Here is a 17,215-nt window from a genome sequence, read left to right as displayed (position 1 = left end):
CAGGTCCCTGTAAAGTAGTAGCAGCATTTTCCCCCACCCACCCCCCATTCCCTTCTCCCCCCCCCCCCCCACTTTCCTTTGCAGAAGCAGCAGCGGTATTTCCTTTCCCCTCCAGGTCCCTGCTGAAGCAGTAGAAGCATTTTCCCCCACTCCCCATTCCCTTTTCTTACCGTGAGCTGCCTTGCTCCGTTCGGCCCCTCCCCCTTCCCTTCTCGTGCGCTGGCCTGCTGCGGCTGAAGTTTTTTTTTCGGCGGCTCTTCTCACGATCCCCGTGGTGGCTGATCCTCCTGTTCAAAGCGGCCTGCTGAGGTTCACGCCGGTTGTAATGAACCTCGCAGGCCACTCTCCAACTCGGTAGCATGTTCCCTCTGACGCGATCGCGTCAGAGGGAACGTGCTACCATGTGGAGAGCGGCCTGCGAGGTTCGTTACAGCTGGCCGCGAACCTCAGCAGGCCGCTTTGAACAGGAGCGGTAGCGGTTTTTGCGGGAAGGGGGGAGTCGGCGACGTGCTGTGAACAGGAGCGGCAGCAGCGGCAGGACCATGAGCCCTCCTCCCGCCGTCCGCCGCCAGCGCCGCTCCTGTCGGCCGATGCACCTAACTGGCGCATACGCCTCAAGCCGCGGCCACGAACGGACACAGCACACATTAGGTGCCCACAGGAGATGAGCCGCCGCTTCTGACGACTAAGGTAAGCTGGGAAGAAGGCTGGGGACTCACGCATGCGCACTCATGCGGCCACGGAACTACAGATCATGGAAGCACACAAATAGGAGTGTGCTTGCGCGAGTTAGCCTTTTATTATATAAGGATAATAAAGAATTTTTTAATTAATAAATTAAGAATTGGGAAGGAGGTTTTTGGTAAAAATGATTATTCACAACTGAACAGAATACGGTCTTGGGATAACATAAGTTATGGGAGGTCCTATGCACTGAAATCAATTTACATCATATGATATACCACCCTCCTAGTTTATAGATGGGGGGTTTCTAATGAATATATTGAAGAGATGTGCATAACACAGCTATGGATGCAAAGTGTTTGAATTTGATTATAAAAGAAGAAATGAGGTGTAAAAGCACATTTGTGATTGATTTTGAACAATATGAGGTAATTTGATAGCTTCCTATAGCCCTATTTACTGAGATCTGTTTGAGTTTGGGTAGGAATTTTGTGTGAAAGATCCGTTTTTGTTACTATTTGGATTTCTGCCAGGTATTTGTGACCTGTGTTGGACAGAGGACACTGGGCTAGATGGGCCATTAGTCTGACCCAGTATAGCTATTCTTATGTTCTTATGACTTAGGCGTGATCGCTACAAATTCAGAATACAGTAAGTTGAAATTATAAAGATCTTTGAAATGAATGGACTGATGGTGAAATGAATGGAAATGGTCACCCTGAGACGTTTATACGGATAGATTCCTTCTTTTTTTTTTTTTTTAGTTCAATTTTTTATTGACAAATTTTTGAAATGAGGGCATAACAAAAATAAATCTGGAATACAAAAAAACTTGGAAAATTAGCAAGTGAATACAATCAAAATATCAAACAGCATTATCGTATATTATAGGACAATGATAAGATAATAATAATGAAAAGAAAAGGAGAAAAGGTATTCAATATAGGCTAAGTGTAGGCTAAGGAATGGTTAAAGAATGAGAAGCAAGGTACCTATCAAGAAACGTCCAAAGAGATGGAGGAGGCAAAAGGGCAATAAAGTTATAGAGTGTTTTTCAGCAGCATACAGAATTCCACCCAAAAGTGTAATTCAAATGGTAGGCTGATTTCCAATTCTTCAAGATATGCATAATTGCAGTAACCAGCATAGCGTCTATAAGTTTAGACGGGCAAAGCGTGGAAGCAAAGCAAGGATGTCGTGAGCGAAGCATAAGAATGTCAAATGAGATGGCTGCATGGGTATCTGTGATGGATTGAATAGTTTTCCAGAAAGGGCGTATGTTTACACAATGAAATAGCATGTGATTCCTTCTGTTTGATGATGCAAACTTAAATCATCTTTTGCAGATCACAATAGGTTGAGAGGCTATTTACTTATGGTGAGCATTTCTAAAATAGGCACTTTTTCACATAGATGCCCAGTTGTCAGGTTCAGGTTTCAGGTTTATTTAAAAATTTGATATACCGCCTTATCAAAATTCAAAGCGGTTTTACATCATATATAAAAACAAAGAGTAGAAAGGCATAAATTAAAAACAAATTATAATTATTAAAACAGACAATTAAACACATAGACGAACATTAACTTATCGAAACAAAATGGAAAAGGGTAGAAATACATTTCTGTAATGAAAAAGAGAGGGAGAAGGATCAAAACAGAAGGGAGGAGAACATAAAATAAATAATCTAACACTTTGTAGAAAAGATTAAAATGAATAAGAAATGCAAGGAGCGAAGTTCCATTACAGTCCTTAAAAGGACTATTATACTCCAAATGCGTCTTTAAAAAGAAAGGCCTTCAAGCTAGTTTTAAATTTATCAAGTGATGAACTTTCTCTTATATAATTTGGTGCTGAGTTCCAGATGGTAGGGGCCATAACAGAAAAGATATTAGTATGCATGGTGCCAATGTGTCTTAAAGAGGGAATGGATAACAGGTTTTGATAAGAAGAACGTAATGTGCGATGGAGGTTTTGGGGATTAATAACCTGTTGATGAAATCAGGTAGACCGGAAGCTATGGTTTTATGTATCAGTAACATTATTTTATACGTAATTCGATGATCTATGGAGAAGCTGAAAGGGGACAGGTTTAGAACCAATGCTAGGAAGTTCTTTTTCACTCAGAGGGTGGTGGACACCTGGAATGCACTGCCGGAGGTTGTGATAGGACAGAGTACACTACCGGGTTTTAAAGAAGGATTGGATAAATTCCTGAAAGATAGGGGGATTGAGGGATACAGATAGAGGTAGAGATGGGATATAGAGAAAGTATAGATAGAGACCAAGGGGGATTTAAGGGTTCAGACAATGATCACCGTACAGGTCATGGGCCTGATGGGCGCGATGGACCTCTGGTCTGACCCAGCAGAGGCAACTTCTTATGTTCTTAAGCCAATGGACGTTAATCAAAAGTGGTGTGACATGATCGAATTTTCGAGCTTTTGAAATGATTTTAATGGCAGTATTTTGAACAATTTGGAGGTGTTTTATTTCTTTCTTAGTGATGCCTTTATATAATGCATTGCTATAGTCTAGAAATCACCTCTGTGAGGCCTGGTGCTGAAAGTAAAAAGTGCTAGGTACCTAACTTATTTCCCCTTTCCTGGACTTGCCTAATTTCCTAAGAGGTCTTATGCCGGTCTTTTCTGTGCACTAAGGCCACTTTTTGCTGTGGTCAGAAAATAGCTGATTTTTCATTTTCCGATTTAACGGCTATGCACTGATGTTGCCATTAGCACACAGCCATTAACAAAAATTAGCATGTGAGCTCTTACTGCAACCTATTTTGTAGAGCAGTCATGGGCAAACTCCGCCCCGCGGGCCATATACGGCCCGATTAGTTTTTTAATCCGGCCCGCCGACCATCTGAACCCTGCTGACCACGAGCCCTACATACCTCCCTGCAAAGCAGCGTCAGGCTGGCAGCACTCTAAACAGGCTGCTTTGCGGCCTTCTCTCGTCGGGGAATTCCCTCTGCTGCATCACTGATGATGTCATCAGTAACGCGGCACACGGAAGGCCCCGATGAGAGAGGCCACAAAGCAACCTGTTTAGAGTGCTGTCGGCCGGCACTGCTCTGGAGGGAGGCATGGCGAGATTCGGATGGGAGGGAAGGAAGGAGGGTCAATGGGGGGTTCGGCTGTGCGCCAGGGGCGGGTGCTCAAGGGTTCTGCTGCACAAGGGATGGGAGGGAGGGAAGGATGGAAGCTGGGCAAGGGTTCTATTGCACGAGTGATCGGAGGGATGGAGGGATAGAAAGAAGCACTTGGTCTGGCTCCTCTGTCAAATTTAAGAACCCATTGTAGCCCACGAGTCAAAAAGTTTGTCCATCCCTGTTGTAGACAGTAAGGGCCAGATTCTGTAAACGGTGCCTACTTTGGGTGGCGCCTACAAAAATGGCACCGTCCACGTGACTGTCATGTTTAGGCGCCGTTTTCAGTTTGATGGAAAATTGCGCTTAGCAGTGCCTAAGGTCATCTCCACCCCTAACCACACCTATTTTGACCTTAGGTGCTGTTAGGTGACTGGCTTCGATGCAATTCTGGCATCTGCCTCACGATGCCAACTCTTTATAAATGAGCATTTAATCATTTTTAACAATGCAGTCACGCCAATTAAAACGGTTAAGTTAGGCGTTGGTAGGGCACTTACCACTGTCTACCTTGCAGCGCTATTTCTAGAAACCCGACCTAAGGGCTCCTACGCTAATCCTGTGCTGATCAGTTAGCACGCACTAACTGATTGGTTCAGACATGCCCGTTGTCAGCCCCTAGACATTCTGCCTTGATGAAAAATACATTTTTTTAGCATGTCGGTACTACACACGCATGTCAGAAGTACTGCAAGATACCTCGGCGTGCCAAGGCAGTACACCATTTTAAGCTGAGGTGGGCATGCATTAGTGCTAAAAGGGCCCATAAATTTGGAAAATCAGTTCTAATTTTCAAAGATGCCAATTAAGAACATAAGACGTTGCCTCCGCTGAGGCAGACCAGAGGTCCATCTCGCCCAGCGGTCCGCTCCCGCGGTGGCCCATCAGGCCCATTGCCTGAGCAATGGTCCCTGACTATCCCTATGACCTACCTCTACTTCTATCTGTACCCCTCAATCCCTTTGTCCTCTAGGAACCTATCCAAACCTTCTTTGAAGCCCTGTAACGTGCTCCTGCCTACCACAGCCTCCGGAAGCGCGTTCCATGTATCCACCACCCTCTGGGTGAAAAAGAACTTTCTGGCATTTGTTTTAAACCTGTCCCCTTTCAATTTCTCCGAGTGCCCCCTTGTACTTGTGGTTCCCCATAATTTGAAAAATCTGTCCCTGTCTACTCTTTCTATGCCCTTCAGGATCTTGAAGGTTTCTATCATGTCTCCTCTAAGTCTCCGCTTCTCCAGGGAGAACAGCCCCAACTTTTTTAGACCTAACTCCCAAAACTAGGTATTTTAATCTTTTGGAACTGACCCTTTTAAAAAAAAAATAATAATAATAATTTATATTTCACATATCCTACAATTCCATGCGGATTACAAATTATTCAGGTACTCAAGCATTTTTCCCTAACTGTCCTGGTGGGCTCCCACTCGGTAACTAATGTACCTGGGACAATGGGGATTAAGTGACTTGCCCAGGGTCACAAAGGAGCAGTGCAGGATTTGAACCCCCAACCTCAGGGTGCCGAGGCTTTAGCTCTAACCACTGCGCCACACACTCTGTGTTTGAATTGTGTTGGATTTCGTTCCCCTTTTTTTGGGTTACACACACATGTTCTGAATCTACACACGTTCTTTCTCAGGGGACCCTCGGTCACAAGGGGGCATCCATTCAAACTCAGAGGAGGGAAATTCGATAGTGACATAAGGAAGTATTTCTTCACAGAAAGGGTTGTAGATCACTGGAACAAGCTTCCAGAGCAGGTGATCAAGGCCACCAGCGTTATTGACTTTAAGAATAAATGGGATGCCCTAGTAGGATCCTTACCAGGGTCAAGTTAAGGATCTAGGTCATTAGTACTCAGACTTAATGGGGTGGGTCAGTAGAGTGGGCAGACTTGATGGGCTATAGCCCTTTTCTGCCGTCATCTTTCTATGTTTCTATGTTCCTTTCCTTGTTTCTACATGATCAAATTTGTTTGGTCACAATGTTGACACTTTGACAAATAAGATTTCTAGTTTCTGCTTACACTGTTTCTTAGCTCAGCTAGTCTGTCAACTCTCTTATCTTCTCCATAGGTATGGTATTTGGGTTCACAGTCATGAGCGCGCGAGACAAACACGAGCGGACAATTGAGCGCAAGACTTCAGTGCGCCGCTCTAAAACCTTATTTTAAAGGGCTCCGACGGGGGGGGGGGGACCCCCAAACTTTACTTAATACTGTTGGCGCTGCCGTTGGGGGTGGTTTTGGGGGTTGTAACTTAACTTTTCACCAAAAAAATAGGTAAAAAGTTAAGTTTTCTGTATAATGGGGGGGTTACAACCCTCAGGAAAAGGGTCAGTTAAACTCCAATAAAATTACCTCTAAATCAGAACCCCATATGGACAACAAACCTCCCCTCTGCAACACTAACAGGCTTTAATTTCACACACACACACAAGCCAATCACACAACAGGTAGTAACAGGGAAAAAGAAAGGTGGAGAAAAAGCCTCAGTTCAGCTTCATCTGGCAAAAAACTCCACCTTTCAAGGCTAACCCTGTACTCCAAAATAGAGAACCAGTCGAAAAAGCTCTATGGTAGCCTGCAGGGAGATGTTTCAAAACACACCGGGATACACAGCCCTCAGTTGTGAAAAAATGGGTAAATCAGCACTGTAGCAAAGTAGTCCAGGATTCAGCGTGGAACACAGCAAAAAGAGAGAACAACTTAGCTGCTTCAGCATCCAGGATCTCTCAGTCCTTCACCTCCTGGGCCTTGCAGCCACTGAACCCGACGGGGAACCCTCCGTTTCGCTCTGGTCGCTGCGTCAGGGGTTTCAACTTCACTGCTTCTCATACGCTCTATCCAGACTCACCAAGCTCTTCAGGCCCAGGAGGTGAAGGACTGAGAGATCCTGGATGCCGAAGCAGCTAAGTTGTTCTCTCTTTTTTTGCTGTGTTCCACGCTGAATCCTGGACTACTTTGCTACAGTGCTGATTTACCCATTTTTTCACAACTGAGGGCTGTGTATCCCGGTGTGTTTTGAAACATCTCCCTGCAGGCTACCATAGAGCTTTTTCTACTGGTTCTCTATTTTGGAGTACAGGGTTAGCCTTGAAAGGTGGAGTTTTTTGCCAGATGAAGCTGAACTGAGGCTTTTTCTCCACCTTTCTTTTTCCCTGTTACTACCTGTTGTGTGATTGGCTTGTGTGTGTGTGAAATTAAAGCCTGTTAGTTTTGCAGAGGGGAGGTTTGTTGTCCATATGGGGTTCTGATTTAGAGGTAATATTATTGGGGTTACAACCCCCCAAAACCACCCCCAACGGCAGTGCCAACAGTATTAAGTAAAGTGTGAGGGTTCCCCCCCCACCGGAGCCCTTTAGGATAAGCTTTTAGAGTGGCAAGCTGAAAACCCGCGCTCAATTGTCCGCTCTCAAATGTCGGCATGCGTTTGTCTCACGTGCTTTTGTCCCATCACTTTGTACTTGTCATATTTGTGATCCTTTTGTGGGCAGGTTTCCTGTTAACCTTATAATGTTTTACCTCTTTTCCAGCTTTGCAGTGTAGGCTGCTCCTATAACGTGAGAATCACCAGCCTTCAGAATAGCCGAAGGGGCCACCAACCAACAGCTAGGAAAACGTTGGGATCCAGTCACAGTCGACCTTCTCACCATCCCTTTGCCCTGCCAGAGGGTGTAAATTTGTTTCTTCATATTTTCTGCTTTGTAAATAAAGATTATATTTGTCTGGTAATCCTAATGTGTGTTATGTATTTTATGCAAACTTTTTTGGGCCCGATACTCAAAATAACTTAAACAGCTGTTTAAATCATATTCAGCTGCACTTAAGTGGATGCTGCCGATGAAAGTACCCACTTAGCGCTCAAGCCCAAATCAACTATTTTGGGGTCCTTCCAGAGGCAGAGTCGGCACTTAGCCAGTTAAGTGCAATATTCAGCATTTAACTGATTAATCGCATAAATATTGATTGATTGATTGGGATTTATTAACTGTCTTTAGGAAGAGATTCCCTCAGGTTTGTGTACAGAAGGTATAATTCAACATAATGCTTACAATTTTAACAATAGTTAAAAAAAAACCAAATATAAACATAAATACAATGAATGAGGTAGAGTTAAAATCAGTAAATTGAAATGTAATAATAGGACTCCCCTGAAACAGTTCAAAAATATACTTTTTAACAGCACCAAGATTACATTACATTACATTAGAGATTTCTATTCTGCCATTGCCTTGCAGTTCAAGGCAGATTACAAAAGAATTACAAGAAGATATCTGGTAATTTCTAGAGGAGATAAAGAGTAGATGAGGTTGCTTTGGGGCATTGGGAAGTGGGAAGGAGCTAGCGGTATTAAGTCGTTTGCAGGAATTTCTTGAAAAGTAACGAGTTTACTTCTTTTCTGAATGTTTTGTAGTCTGGGGTCATAATTAGTAGATTGGAGATTTGGTTGTCGAGTTTTGCTGCTTGTGTGGCTAGGAGGCCATCACATATTACAATGAGAGATATACTACATACTAAAAGGAAGACATAATGCTAATGAAGCATCTCATAAGCACAAACCAGAACATTCAATAACATAGATATGATGCTAATGTTTTTCTATAATACACCTTATCCTATAACTGAGGGGTCAAATGCAGATATTAGATAAAATGGAGTCCTGTCTTTATGTGGTTCTTCATAGCTGCAGTAATTAAGTACCAAATATTGCACTTGGCCAGCTGTGTTGTAGGCAGGCTCTCTCTATCTGGAAATTACATGCTGTTTATTATGATTCTGTTTGTATTATATTGATATAAGGATAGACACAAAGGATCTCTAAATAGAAAGAGGATAGTATTGAAACCCAACGCAAAAGATCAACAGCTATGATTTACAGGTGTAGAGCTTAAATGGCAGCTCCAAGCAGTGGGGAAGTGAAGCCGATGCCAGATGGACTTCTACGGTCTGTGTTTCATATGTGGCAAGACAGATCAGAATGGGCTGGAGTAGTGGGGGGAGGGAAAGACATCTTTTGGAGGAACTTTATATTGGTGCAATATACAGGCCTCCTTCACAGACGGAAGAAGTGGATAGAGATTTAATAGTAGACATTTAGAAATTTTACTAATAGGTGATTATAACATGCCAGATGATGATGGGGTATCCCTATTGCAGGGTCTTCTAGAAGTAGAAAGATCCTGGATTCTCTACAAGGACTTAGTGCTTACAAATGAAAGTGTTTCTGATGTTAGAGTGGGTGGTCATCTGACATCCAGTGATCACTTCATGGTACGGTTTAATATTAAGATTGACATAGAGAGGGCTCGTTCAAAAGCAAAGGTTCTAGACTTTAAAAAAACTAACTTTGTTTGGATGGGGGTTGACGTCAAGGAATTATTATCTGGATGGGAACGTCTGGAAGGAGTGGAAATGCGGTGGGCAAAACTGAAAAGAGCGAATGTAAGGGCGACAAACCTTTTTGTGAGGCAAGTAAGTAAAAGTAAGAGGAAAAGAAGTCCGCTTTGGTTCTCAAAAGTAGTAGCTGAGAAGGTAAGGAATAAGAGGTTAACTTTCATAAACTACAAAAGATTGCAGAAAGAGGAAGACAGGCAAAAATATCTGGAAAAGTTAAGAGAGGCTGGTTGAGTAGTCAGGAAAGAGATATAAATGGAAGAAAAAAATAGCTGACAGTAAAACAGGGCGACAAGACATTTTTTAGATATATCAGTGATAGGATGAAGTCAAAAGTAACATTGTGAGACTCACAAATGAAGGGGAGGAATATGTATAAGTTGAGAATTACTAATGGGCAGACTGGATGGACCATGCAGGTCTTTTTCTGCCGTCATTTACCATGTTACTATGGCATTTATCATATTTCTGTTATATAGTTATTCTGCAGTGCTGTTAAATGTGTATTAATTTTATACTATTTCATGTTAGTTCTATCATTATGATTTCAATTTGCCATTTCCAAGTTTACTTCATTGCACCGGACTTGATGGATCCAGGGTCTGATCCGGAGATGGCAATTCTTATGTTCTTATGATTGTATTTGTTTATATTTGGTCATTTTAGTTGACGAAATAGTACGTTCTATGTTAAACTATACTTGTACAATGCCTTGGGTAAATATCTTCATAAAGGGAAGGGGATTGGGACTTGTATACTGCCTTTTTGTAGTTTTACAACCACACTCAAAGCAGATTACATACAGGTATTTCAAGCATGTCCCTTATCTGTCCCGGTGGGCTCACAATCTATCTAATGTACCTGGGGCAGTGGAGGATTAAATGACTTGCCCAGGGTCAGAAGGAGCAGTATGGGGTTTGAACCCACAACCTCAGGGTGCTGCTCTGTCCTCATCTGCAAAAGCCTCGAACACTTTCAAATCATAAATGTTCAAGGCTTGTGCGGTTAAGGCAAGGCTTGCAGAAATGGGACAGGGTCAGGGACAGATATTGAGAATCCCACGGGGTTGGGGACAAATTTGTCCCCATGTCATTATCTAGGTAGCTCTTACTGCTATTGATTAATAAATCCCAATAAATATGTAGAAAGCAGTCCAGTTGTATAGATAAATCTATTGAAAGAGTGACTACATTGCCACTTCTCTGTGAATAGATTTGAACCCCACCGCTACATAAGAATATACAAGGGCTTTCAAAGAGTATGACCTTGGGAAGAGGAGCACAGGGCTTTAACTTATTGAGTTATAGCATCTTCCAGGCAGGTGTCTCTGTGCCATGTGATATGATAGCTTAGCAGATCTCTAAACTATCATATCACAGGGAAGTCAGAGACCCCTGCCTGGAAGCTGCTATAGCTCAATAAGTAAAAGCCCTGTGCTCCTCTTCCAGAGGTCATAAGTTCAGCTCCCCCCAGCACATATTTTAATTGTGGCATTCTACCTTGCAGGTTCACCTTGATGATCTCACAATGAGGTCACCATTGTGCAGCTGCAAACCTCCATTTGCAATGAAGTAGAAGCCATGCTAAGGTCTATATCTGGGTTTTTCTGTTTTTAACCATTTGCAAATGAAGTTATGTATGCAATCTATATATTTTTGTCATGTGCTTTCTTTGCTATCAAGAATGAGCTGATTGGAGCACTGTTTAGTCAGATAAAATGGTAGCTTTTCAGCAAGAAAACTAAAGCTAAGTTTTTCATGTGCTGTGCTTCAGTTAATGGATCTTTTCCTCTACTTAGCAAATAGCATTGCTGTTTGTCCACAAAAATAGAAGGTTTTGCATGCAATATATCTCTTTTAATGTGACCCATTTATGTGGTGCCTTATTAAATGTATTTTGAGCTTAATAAAGCAAAAATAAAAACCCAGCTATTTAGCACGGTGTTTTTCAACCTTTTTACACCTATGGACCGGCAGAAATAAAATAATTATTCTATGGACCGGCATTGGTCCGTGGACCGGCGGTTGGAGAACACTGGGCTAAGTTGTGGGCCAGACCCCGCCCATCTCTACCCAATCTCCACCCCAGACCCCACCCCATAATAATACTAATTGCACCTTGCACGTCCCGTGCCTCATCTGGAAGCCTTCCGTTTCAGTCGCAGATGCCCGTGGGAGCCACTGCCCGTGGCTTTGTGCACTGAATCAGTTAGGAAGCAGGAGCTGGCTCGAAGATAACGCCGCATCGATCGCACCGTGGACCGGCGGTTGAAGAACACTGTTTTGGGCCTGATGCACGTGCTGGCCCTGTGGACCGGCAGGAAATTTTTGTGGACCGGCACTGGTCCATGGACCAGTGGTTGAAGAACACTGATTTAGCAGATCGCATTAAGGACATTCAAACTGTGCCTAAGTTCCTGAATGTTTTTCCCATGTAGGGTCTTGCGATATGTGCTGAAAAACTTTTCAGCTTAATACATTTCAAGGACTTATGCGAATCTCTTCTTTTTGAGCTTGCTTTTCACAGGCTTTTGGTTCATTTTGCAATTTTACAGTTTACAGACTTCTGCTTCAGATTGGGCAGTTGGCAGAAGACCAGCATTGGTGGACCAGGAAATATTTATTTTTGTAGCTCATTCTCCTGGAGCAGTGGCTTTTGGTCTTATATGATTTTTCTCAGATTTTGCAGCACTGGATCAGTACAAGGGGGACTCGGAGATTTTCCCTGTGTATTGTAAGTGAAGCTGAAGTTGTCTTGGAAAAGATTTGGGGGTTGTAGCCTTTCATTTGTATTAAGTTAGGATTTTGAGGTGTTTATCCTTGACCCTTGGGTCAGAGCATATTTGGTTGTATTTTTTGGCTTAGCTGTGTATAATGAATGTTTATGTAGGTGAGACGGAGGCTGAAATTGTGGAGGTAATTGCACTTATCAGTTGGTTTCCTGTATACAGTTACTTGTATATAAACCGTAGCTGATAGAAACTATTGTACGGAAAGTTCATTTTTTGTGAAGTAATCAATATTGAATCTGATTGAAAGATGGGATGTATTAAAAAAAAAATATGAAACTGTTTGAGTCTCTCTCTTCCAGAGACCAAATCATAACAATGTCATAACAATATCATAACAATATACCAGTGATATTTAAAGGGTTTACTCTCTGTTTGAAAATGTCTCTTACGGTTTGTGCTGTGTGCTATCCTGCTGCTCGGAGCAATTCCTATGATTTGAAACTGAAGTATTTCTGGGTTAAGATGAACTTCATAATTTTGTAATAGCTGCTGGTGTATACTTGTCCAGAGCAGGTGCCTTTGAGGTTTTCATCTAGTTTATTAGAAGGGTAAAAAAACAAAATGTCTTAGACAATAATGAGACCTCATGCTGTCATAATTGGTAGTTAGAGAGGTTTATCATCCTCGTTTGATTTACACTTCCCTCACTTTAGTCAGTGGAAATTTGTCTGCAGGGAGTCTATGACTTGTTAGCATACATATTTTTTCTTGTGTATCACCTGGAGTACCGGTAAGTTTATAAAAGTCATCTTATTGCACTGAAAAAGGTTATAAAATTACCCTCTCTGCAAGTTTATTTGGGTTTTATAAAATAATCCTGAATCACAACATCACCCAAACTGTGCACTTGGAAACACTACCTTAGGTTGCACCTACTTTTTACTTGCATACATTCACATGCAGTTGTAAAAGAGCCTGCTTACATGTAAATATCTTTATAAAATGACCACTGTATTGTTTAAATATCATATAATTCATTTTTTGCATGTCTTTCAGGTAGAGTATCATAACACTCTTTTTACTACAGTGGCAAAATAACGCTCTGAATTTAAGAAGTTGGTTGGTTGGGTTGAGAACTTCCAGCACCCCTTTGTATGTAATAAAAGTGAGCCAAGTACAGGACAATCAAGCCTTCATGACATCACTGATGAGGTTGGCTCTTATTGGTGGAATGAGGCATTATGACGTCACAATCTCAGCTCTGGTTATAATTGCTAAGATAATTTCTTTTGGCATTTTCCTTGTATTTTTATGATGCATGCCTCAAAGAAAATCCCCATTATCTTAGTGAAAAAAGGTCTACCAAGATAATCTCAGCCTTCGTTCTTCAGTAAGTTCAGATACTCTATAGGTCTAGAATTCATAATTTTAATTAACAACTGTGTGTAAAGAGAATCAATGTACTCTCGTTTACTCGTATATGAAAAAGTGTATCTTCTGTAGTAAATCTTACCTACCAAGTTGTTTTATTGTTCTTTGTTCCATTGCTTGGATTGTATTGGCAAAATGATAAATGAAAGACATGTATTGGACAACTTGGCTCAAAACTTATATAAGATTAGCAAATTGCTGTTTTTCCTTATTAAATAAGAGCTGCATTAGCTGTATGAGCATCAGTGTAAGAAAGTTCAATCATAAATGAATTTTCTGGAAAAGCAACAAATAAAACTGGAAGTACTGTATCACTTTTTTCCTTGCACTGGACAGGTTGGCGGTCTCATGCTAAATTATCAGCACAGAGAGGGATAGAGTACAGCAAACACAATATAGGGGGAAAAAAGCAGCACAAAGGGGCCTCAAAGAACAAGGACGTGTCTTTATTGATCCAACACAGGCTGCGTTTTGGCATACAATGCCTGCATCAAGGGTCATCCAAAGGTCAAAATGCAATTAATTTGGGAATCGGTCCTTAAGCCAGAGCACAGAAAGCAGTCTCAATGTCCTGTTCTTGCTTCAACAGGAGTTAATTGCATTTTGCAAGTTAGCGGACTCCTGATGCAGGTGTTGTTTGCCGAAACGTGGCCTGTGATGGATCAATAAAGACACGTCCTTGTTCTTTGAGGCCCTTTGTGCTTTTTAGCTATATAGCACAGAGATGTCTGTCATCCGGTGAATCTCTTCTATAGCATAACCTTCTCGCTCCAGTAAATAAACACTATTGATCAAATTTCACGATTCACAAATATGAAAAAGAAGGAAAAAGCCTCAGATGTTAAAGGGCCTATTGCCCCTGGTAACAGGAAAGGGTGAGCATTTACAGCTTTGCTCTACTGCACCATCTTCACTGACAGAAAAAAACTTTTTTTACCCCAACAAAACCCCCTGACAAACAATGTCCCAACATTCAAAAACTAAATAAATCAAAATAATGATAATTGTACTTAACTGAAGCAGATCTGTCCATCTAGATATGTAGAGTATATACTCAAATATAAACCAATCCAAATATAAAATGGTGACCTTCCTCCCCCCACCAAAGGAGGAAAAAGGTTCAATATTATAAACTGGGGGTTTATATAAATGCCTTGCCCTGCCTGGCTCAGCCCCTAGCCCCCCTCCTTTCCTGTCTTGTCAGGCTCTTCAGCCCTCCCTACCTCCCTTGCCAGGCTCTGCGCCTAGCCCCTCCCCCTCCCTCCTCTGCCAGGCTCTGCATCCAGCCCCCTGCCTTCCTGCCCTACCCTGTCAAGCTCTGCACCAAGCTCCCTTGCCAGGCTCTGCACCCAGCCCCTCTCCCTCCCCTGATGCCTTGCAGGCCTCTCCCAGGCTTTCCATAAGCCCTGGTGGGCCGGGTGCAGGAGGGATCCCTCCTGTCCCAGCTGACTCTGACACATCTCACCTCCCTCCTGCCTCCCAGACTTTGAAAAAAAAATCCCTACCGTTAAAGCCCTGATGGTCCAGAGATGAACCGGAGCAGGAGCGATCTTCTACACTCCTGACCCATGGAGAGTTGCTATCTGAAATAGCTGCTGTGAGTTCCCGCAGTCTCACTAAGTTGCCATGAGATCTCATGAAAGCCATTTCAGATAGTGGCTGTGCAGAGAGCAGGAGTGTGGGAACATTGCTCCTGCCCTGGTTTATCGCTGGATCACTAGGGCTTTAAAGGTATGTTTTTAAAAGTCTAGGAGGAGGGAGGGAGGTGGAATGTGTCAGAGTCAACCAGAACAGGAGGTGGGAAAGATCTGTCCCGACCTATTGCTGGACCACCAGGGCCTATGGCAGGCCCAGGAAGGAGGTGGGTAGGTGCTGACCCGAATTTAAACTGAGATCTCCATTTTTGGGTCCCCAAATCTCAGTTTATATTTGAGTATATATAATAATAACAATTTATTTCTTATATACCGCTATACCATAAGTTCAAAGCGGTTTACAACAAGATACATACAGTGAGTATGTGAAGTGAGGAGAAAAAACAGCTTGAACTGGGATACAAGTTACAAATGGAAGAGAACCAAGTTGTTTTGAATCTAAAGATGTGAAAAGTCGAAGATTGATACAGGGAAAAACGATTTGGGTTAGAATACAATTACTAAAGGGAAGAGCATGAGTAATCTAAAATCTAGGGAGAAGGGGATTGAGAAGAGGAAAGTTGAAGGGATTGGACATGAATTGGGATTAGAATTTGTTAAATAGATGGGTCTTCAGAGATTTTCTGAAGTCAGCATACGAGGTGGCCTCGAGTATGGGTTTTACAAGCCATGTGTTCAGTTTGGTTGCCTGGAATGATAACATTCTGTCTAGGAACTTCTTGTAACGGCATGGCAGGTTTTCTTCTGGTGAGGATGTTGCAGGAGTAGAGCAAAGCTGTAAATGCTCACCTTTTGCAATAGGCCCTGTAACATCTGAGGCAGAGGTCCCCAAGTCCCTCCTTGAGGGCCGAATCCAGTCGGGTTTTCAGGATTTCCCCAATGATTGAAAGCATTGAAAGCAGTGCATGCACATAGATCTCATGCATATTCATTGGGGAAATCCTGAAACCCCGACTGGATTTGGCCCTCAAGGAGGGACTTTGGGGACCCCTAATCTGAGGCTTTTTGCTTCTTTTCCTTGTTTGTGAATAGTGAAATTTGATCGTTAATGTTTATTTAATGGAGTGAAAATGTTATGGTATATGAGTTACTTGGTATATCCCGCCTGTCCTTCCAGTTTTTGAATATTGGTTGACATCTGGAGAATATCACTTTGGTTTATTAGGTTCTCTGGTTTCTGCTTTCTTTTAGTGAACTTCCTCATTCACCTCAAAATCTTGTGGCCCACTTGAATACCTCCAATAGCCGTACAGTGATGTTATCCTGGGTGCGTCCCTTTGATGGTAACAGCCCTCTCCTTCACTACATTGTTGAGCTCTCTGAAAACAGTAAGTATGAGCATCTTAAGATTCAGCCTAGACACACCATCGGCTTATCATCTCCTGCATTTTATTTGTACTGAAGGTTTCACACAGGCTCAATGTTGACTTGTGTTTGTAAGTAACTGACTACTGTTACTCAGAGAATGCATTTCAGCTCCTTGTGTTTCCCTGGCAATTACAAATTGCAACCATATTAATTGTGTGAAGGTAGGGTTGAGGGAGCAACCAACGGGATCTATCAGAATGTAATTAGAACATACTTGTGTGTAATGGCATTCTCATTGCTAGACTTTTTGCAAAGGCCCAATTGATGACAACAGTACTCAAGGTTAGGTTTGTGGGGAAAAATTAATTCTAGTGCAGTCAAACATGTCTTAAGCAATTCTTGTAGGCTTTTTCTAAGAATCTTGGATCCTGTTTCTCGTGATAACTCATGTAAAGTCATGCATAGGAAGTTGTTTCACTGTATTTTCTTGAATACCAGATCTGTGAGAAATAAGATCCCCATTATAATAGATTTGATTAACGATAATTATTTTGACTTAGTATGTGTCACTGAATCCTGGTTGATTTATTCTGAAGATACTGTACTGCTTAATAAGATCTGTCCATCTAGATATGTAGATGTTTTTTCTCATCCCCACTGTGGTAAACATCATGGAGATATTATTTTACTTTGCATAAATTGACTTGTTTTTACCAAGATGGAAGTTCCCATTATGTTAGGCATTGAAGCTTTATTTTTATTTTCTCCCAGTTTAAATATTTTATTGTGTTATTGTCTGCCTGGTATTTTAGCAAGAACGTTCTCACCTAAAATTAATTTTAGATATAATAGTGAACTCT

General features: G+C 42.0%; 1 protein-coding gene across 1 annotated transcript in view; it reads left to right on the top strand.

Annotated features, from left to right (window-relative positions):
• SDK1 (sidekick cell adhesion molecule 1) overlaps window positions 1-17,215 on the top strand; it is a 1,012,418-nt gene that overhangs the window by 653,697 nt on the left and 341,506 nt on the right. Inside the window, exon 14 of the mRNA XM_033963079.1 lies at window positions 16,239-16,375. Coding sequence (XP_033818970.1) covers window positions 16,239-16,375 — 137 coding nt within the window. The remainder of the gene's footprint in view (window positions 1-16,238; window positions 16,376-17,215) is intronic.

The sequence above is a fragment of the Geotrypetes seraphini genome, chromosome 11 (genome assembly GCF_902459505.1).
Source record: "Geotrypetes seraphini chromosome 11, aGeoSer1.1, whole genome shotgun sequence".
Classification (NCBI taxonomy): Eukaryota; Metazoa; Chordata; class Amphibia; order Gymnophiona; family Dermophiidae; genus Geotrypetes; species Geotrypetes seraphini.
The sequence above is the reverse complement of the archived record's forward strand: the minus strand, read 5'-3'. Positions and strand labels throughout refer to the sequence as shown.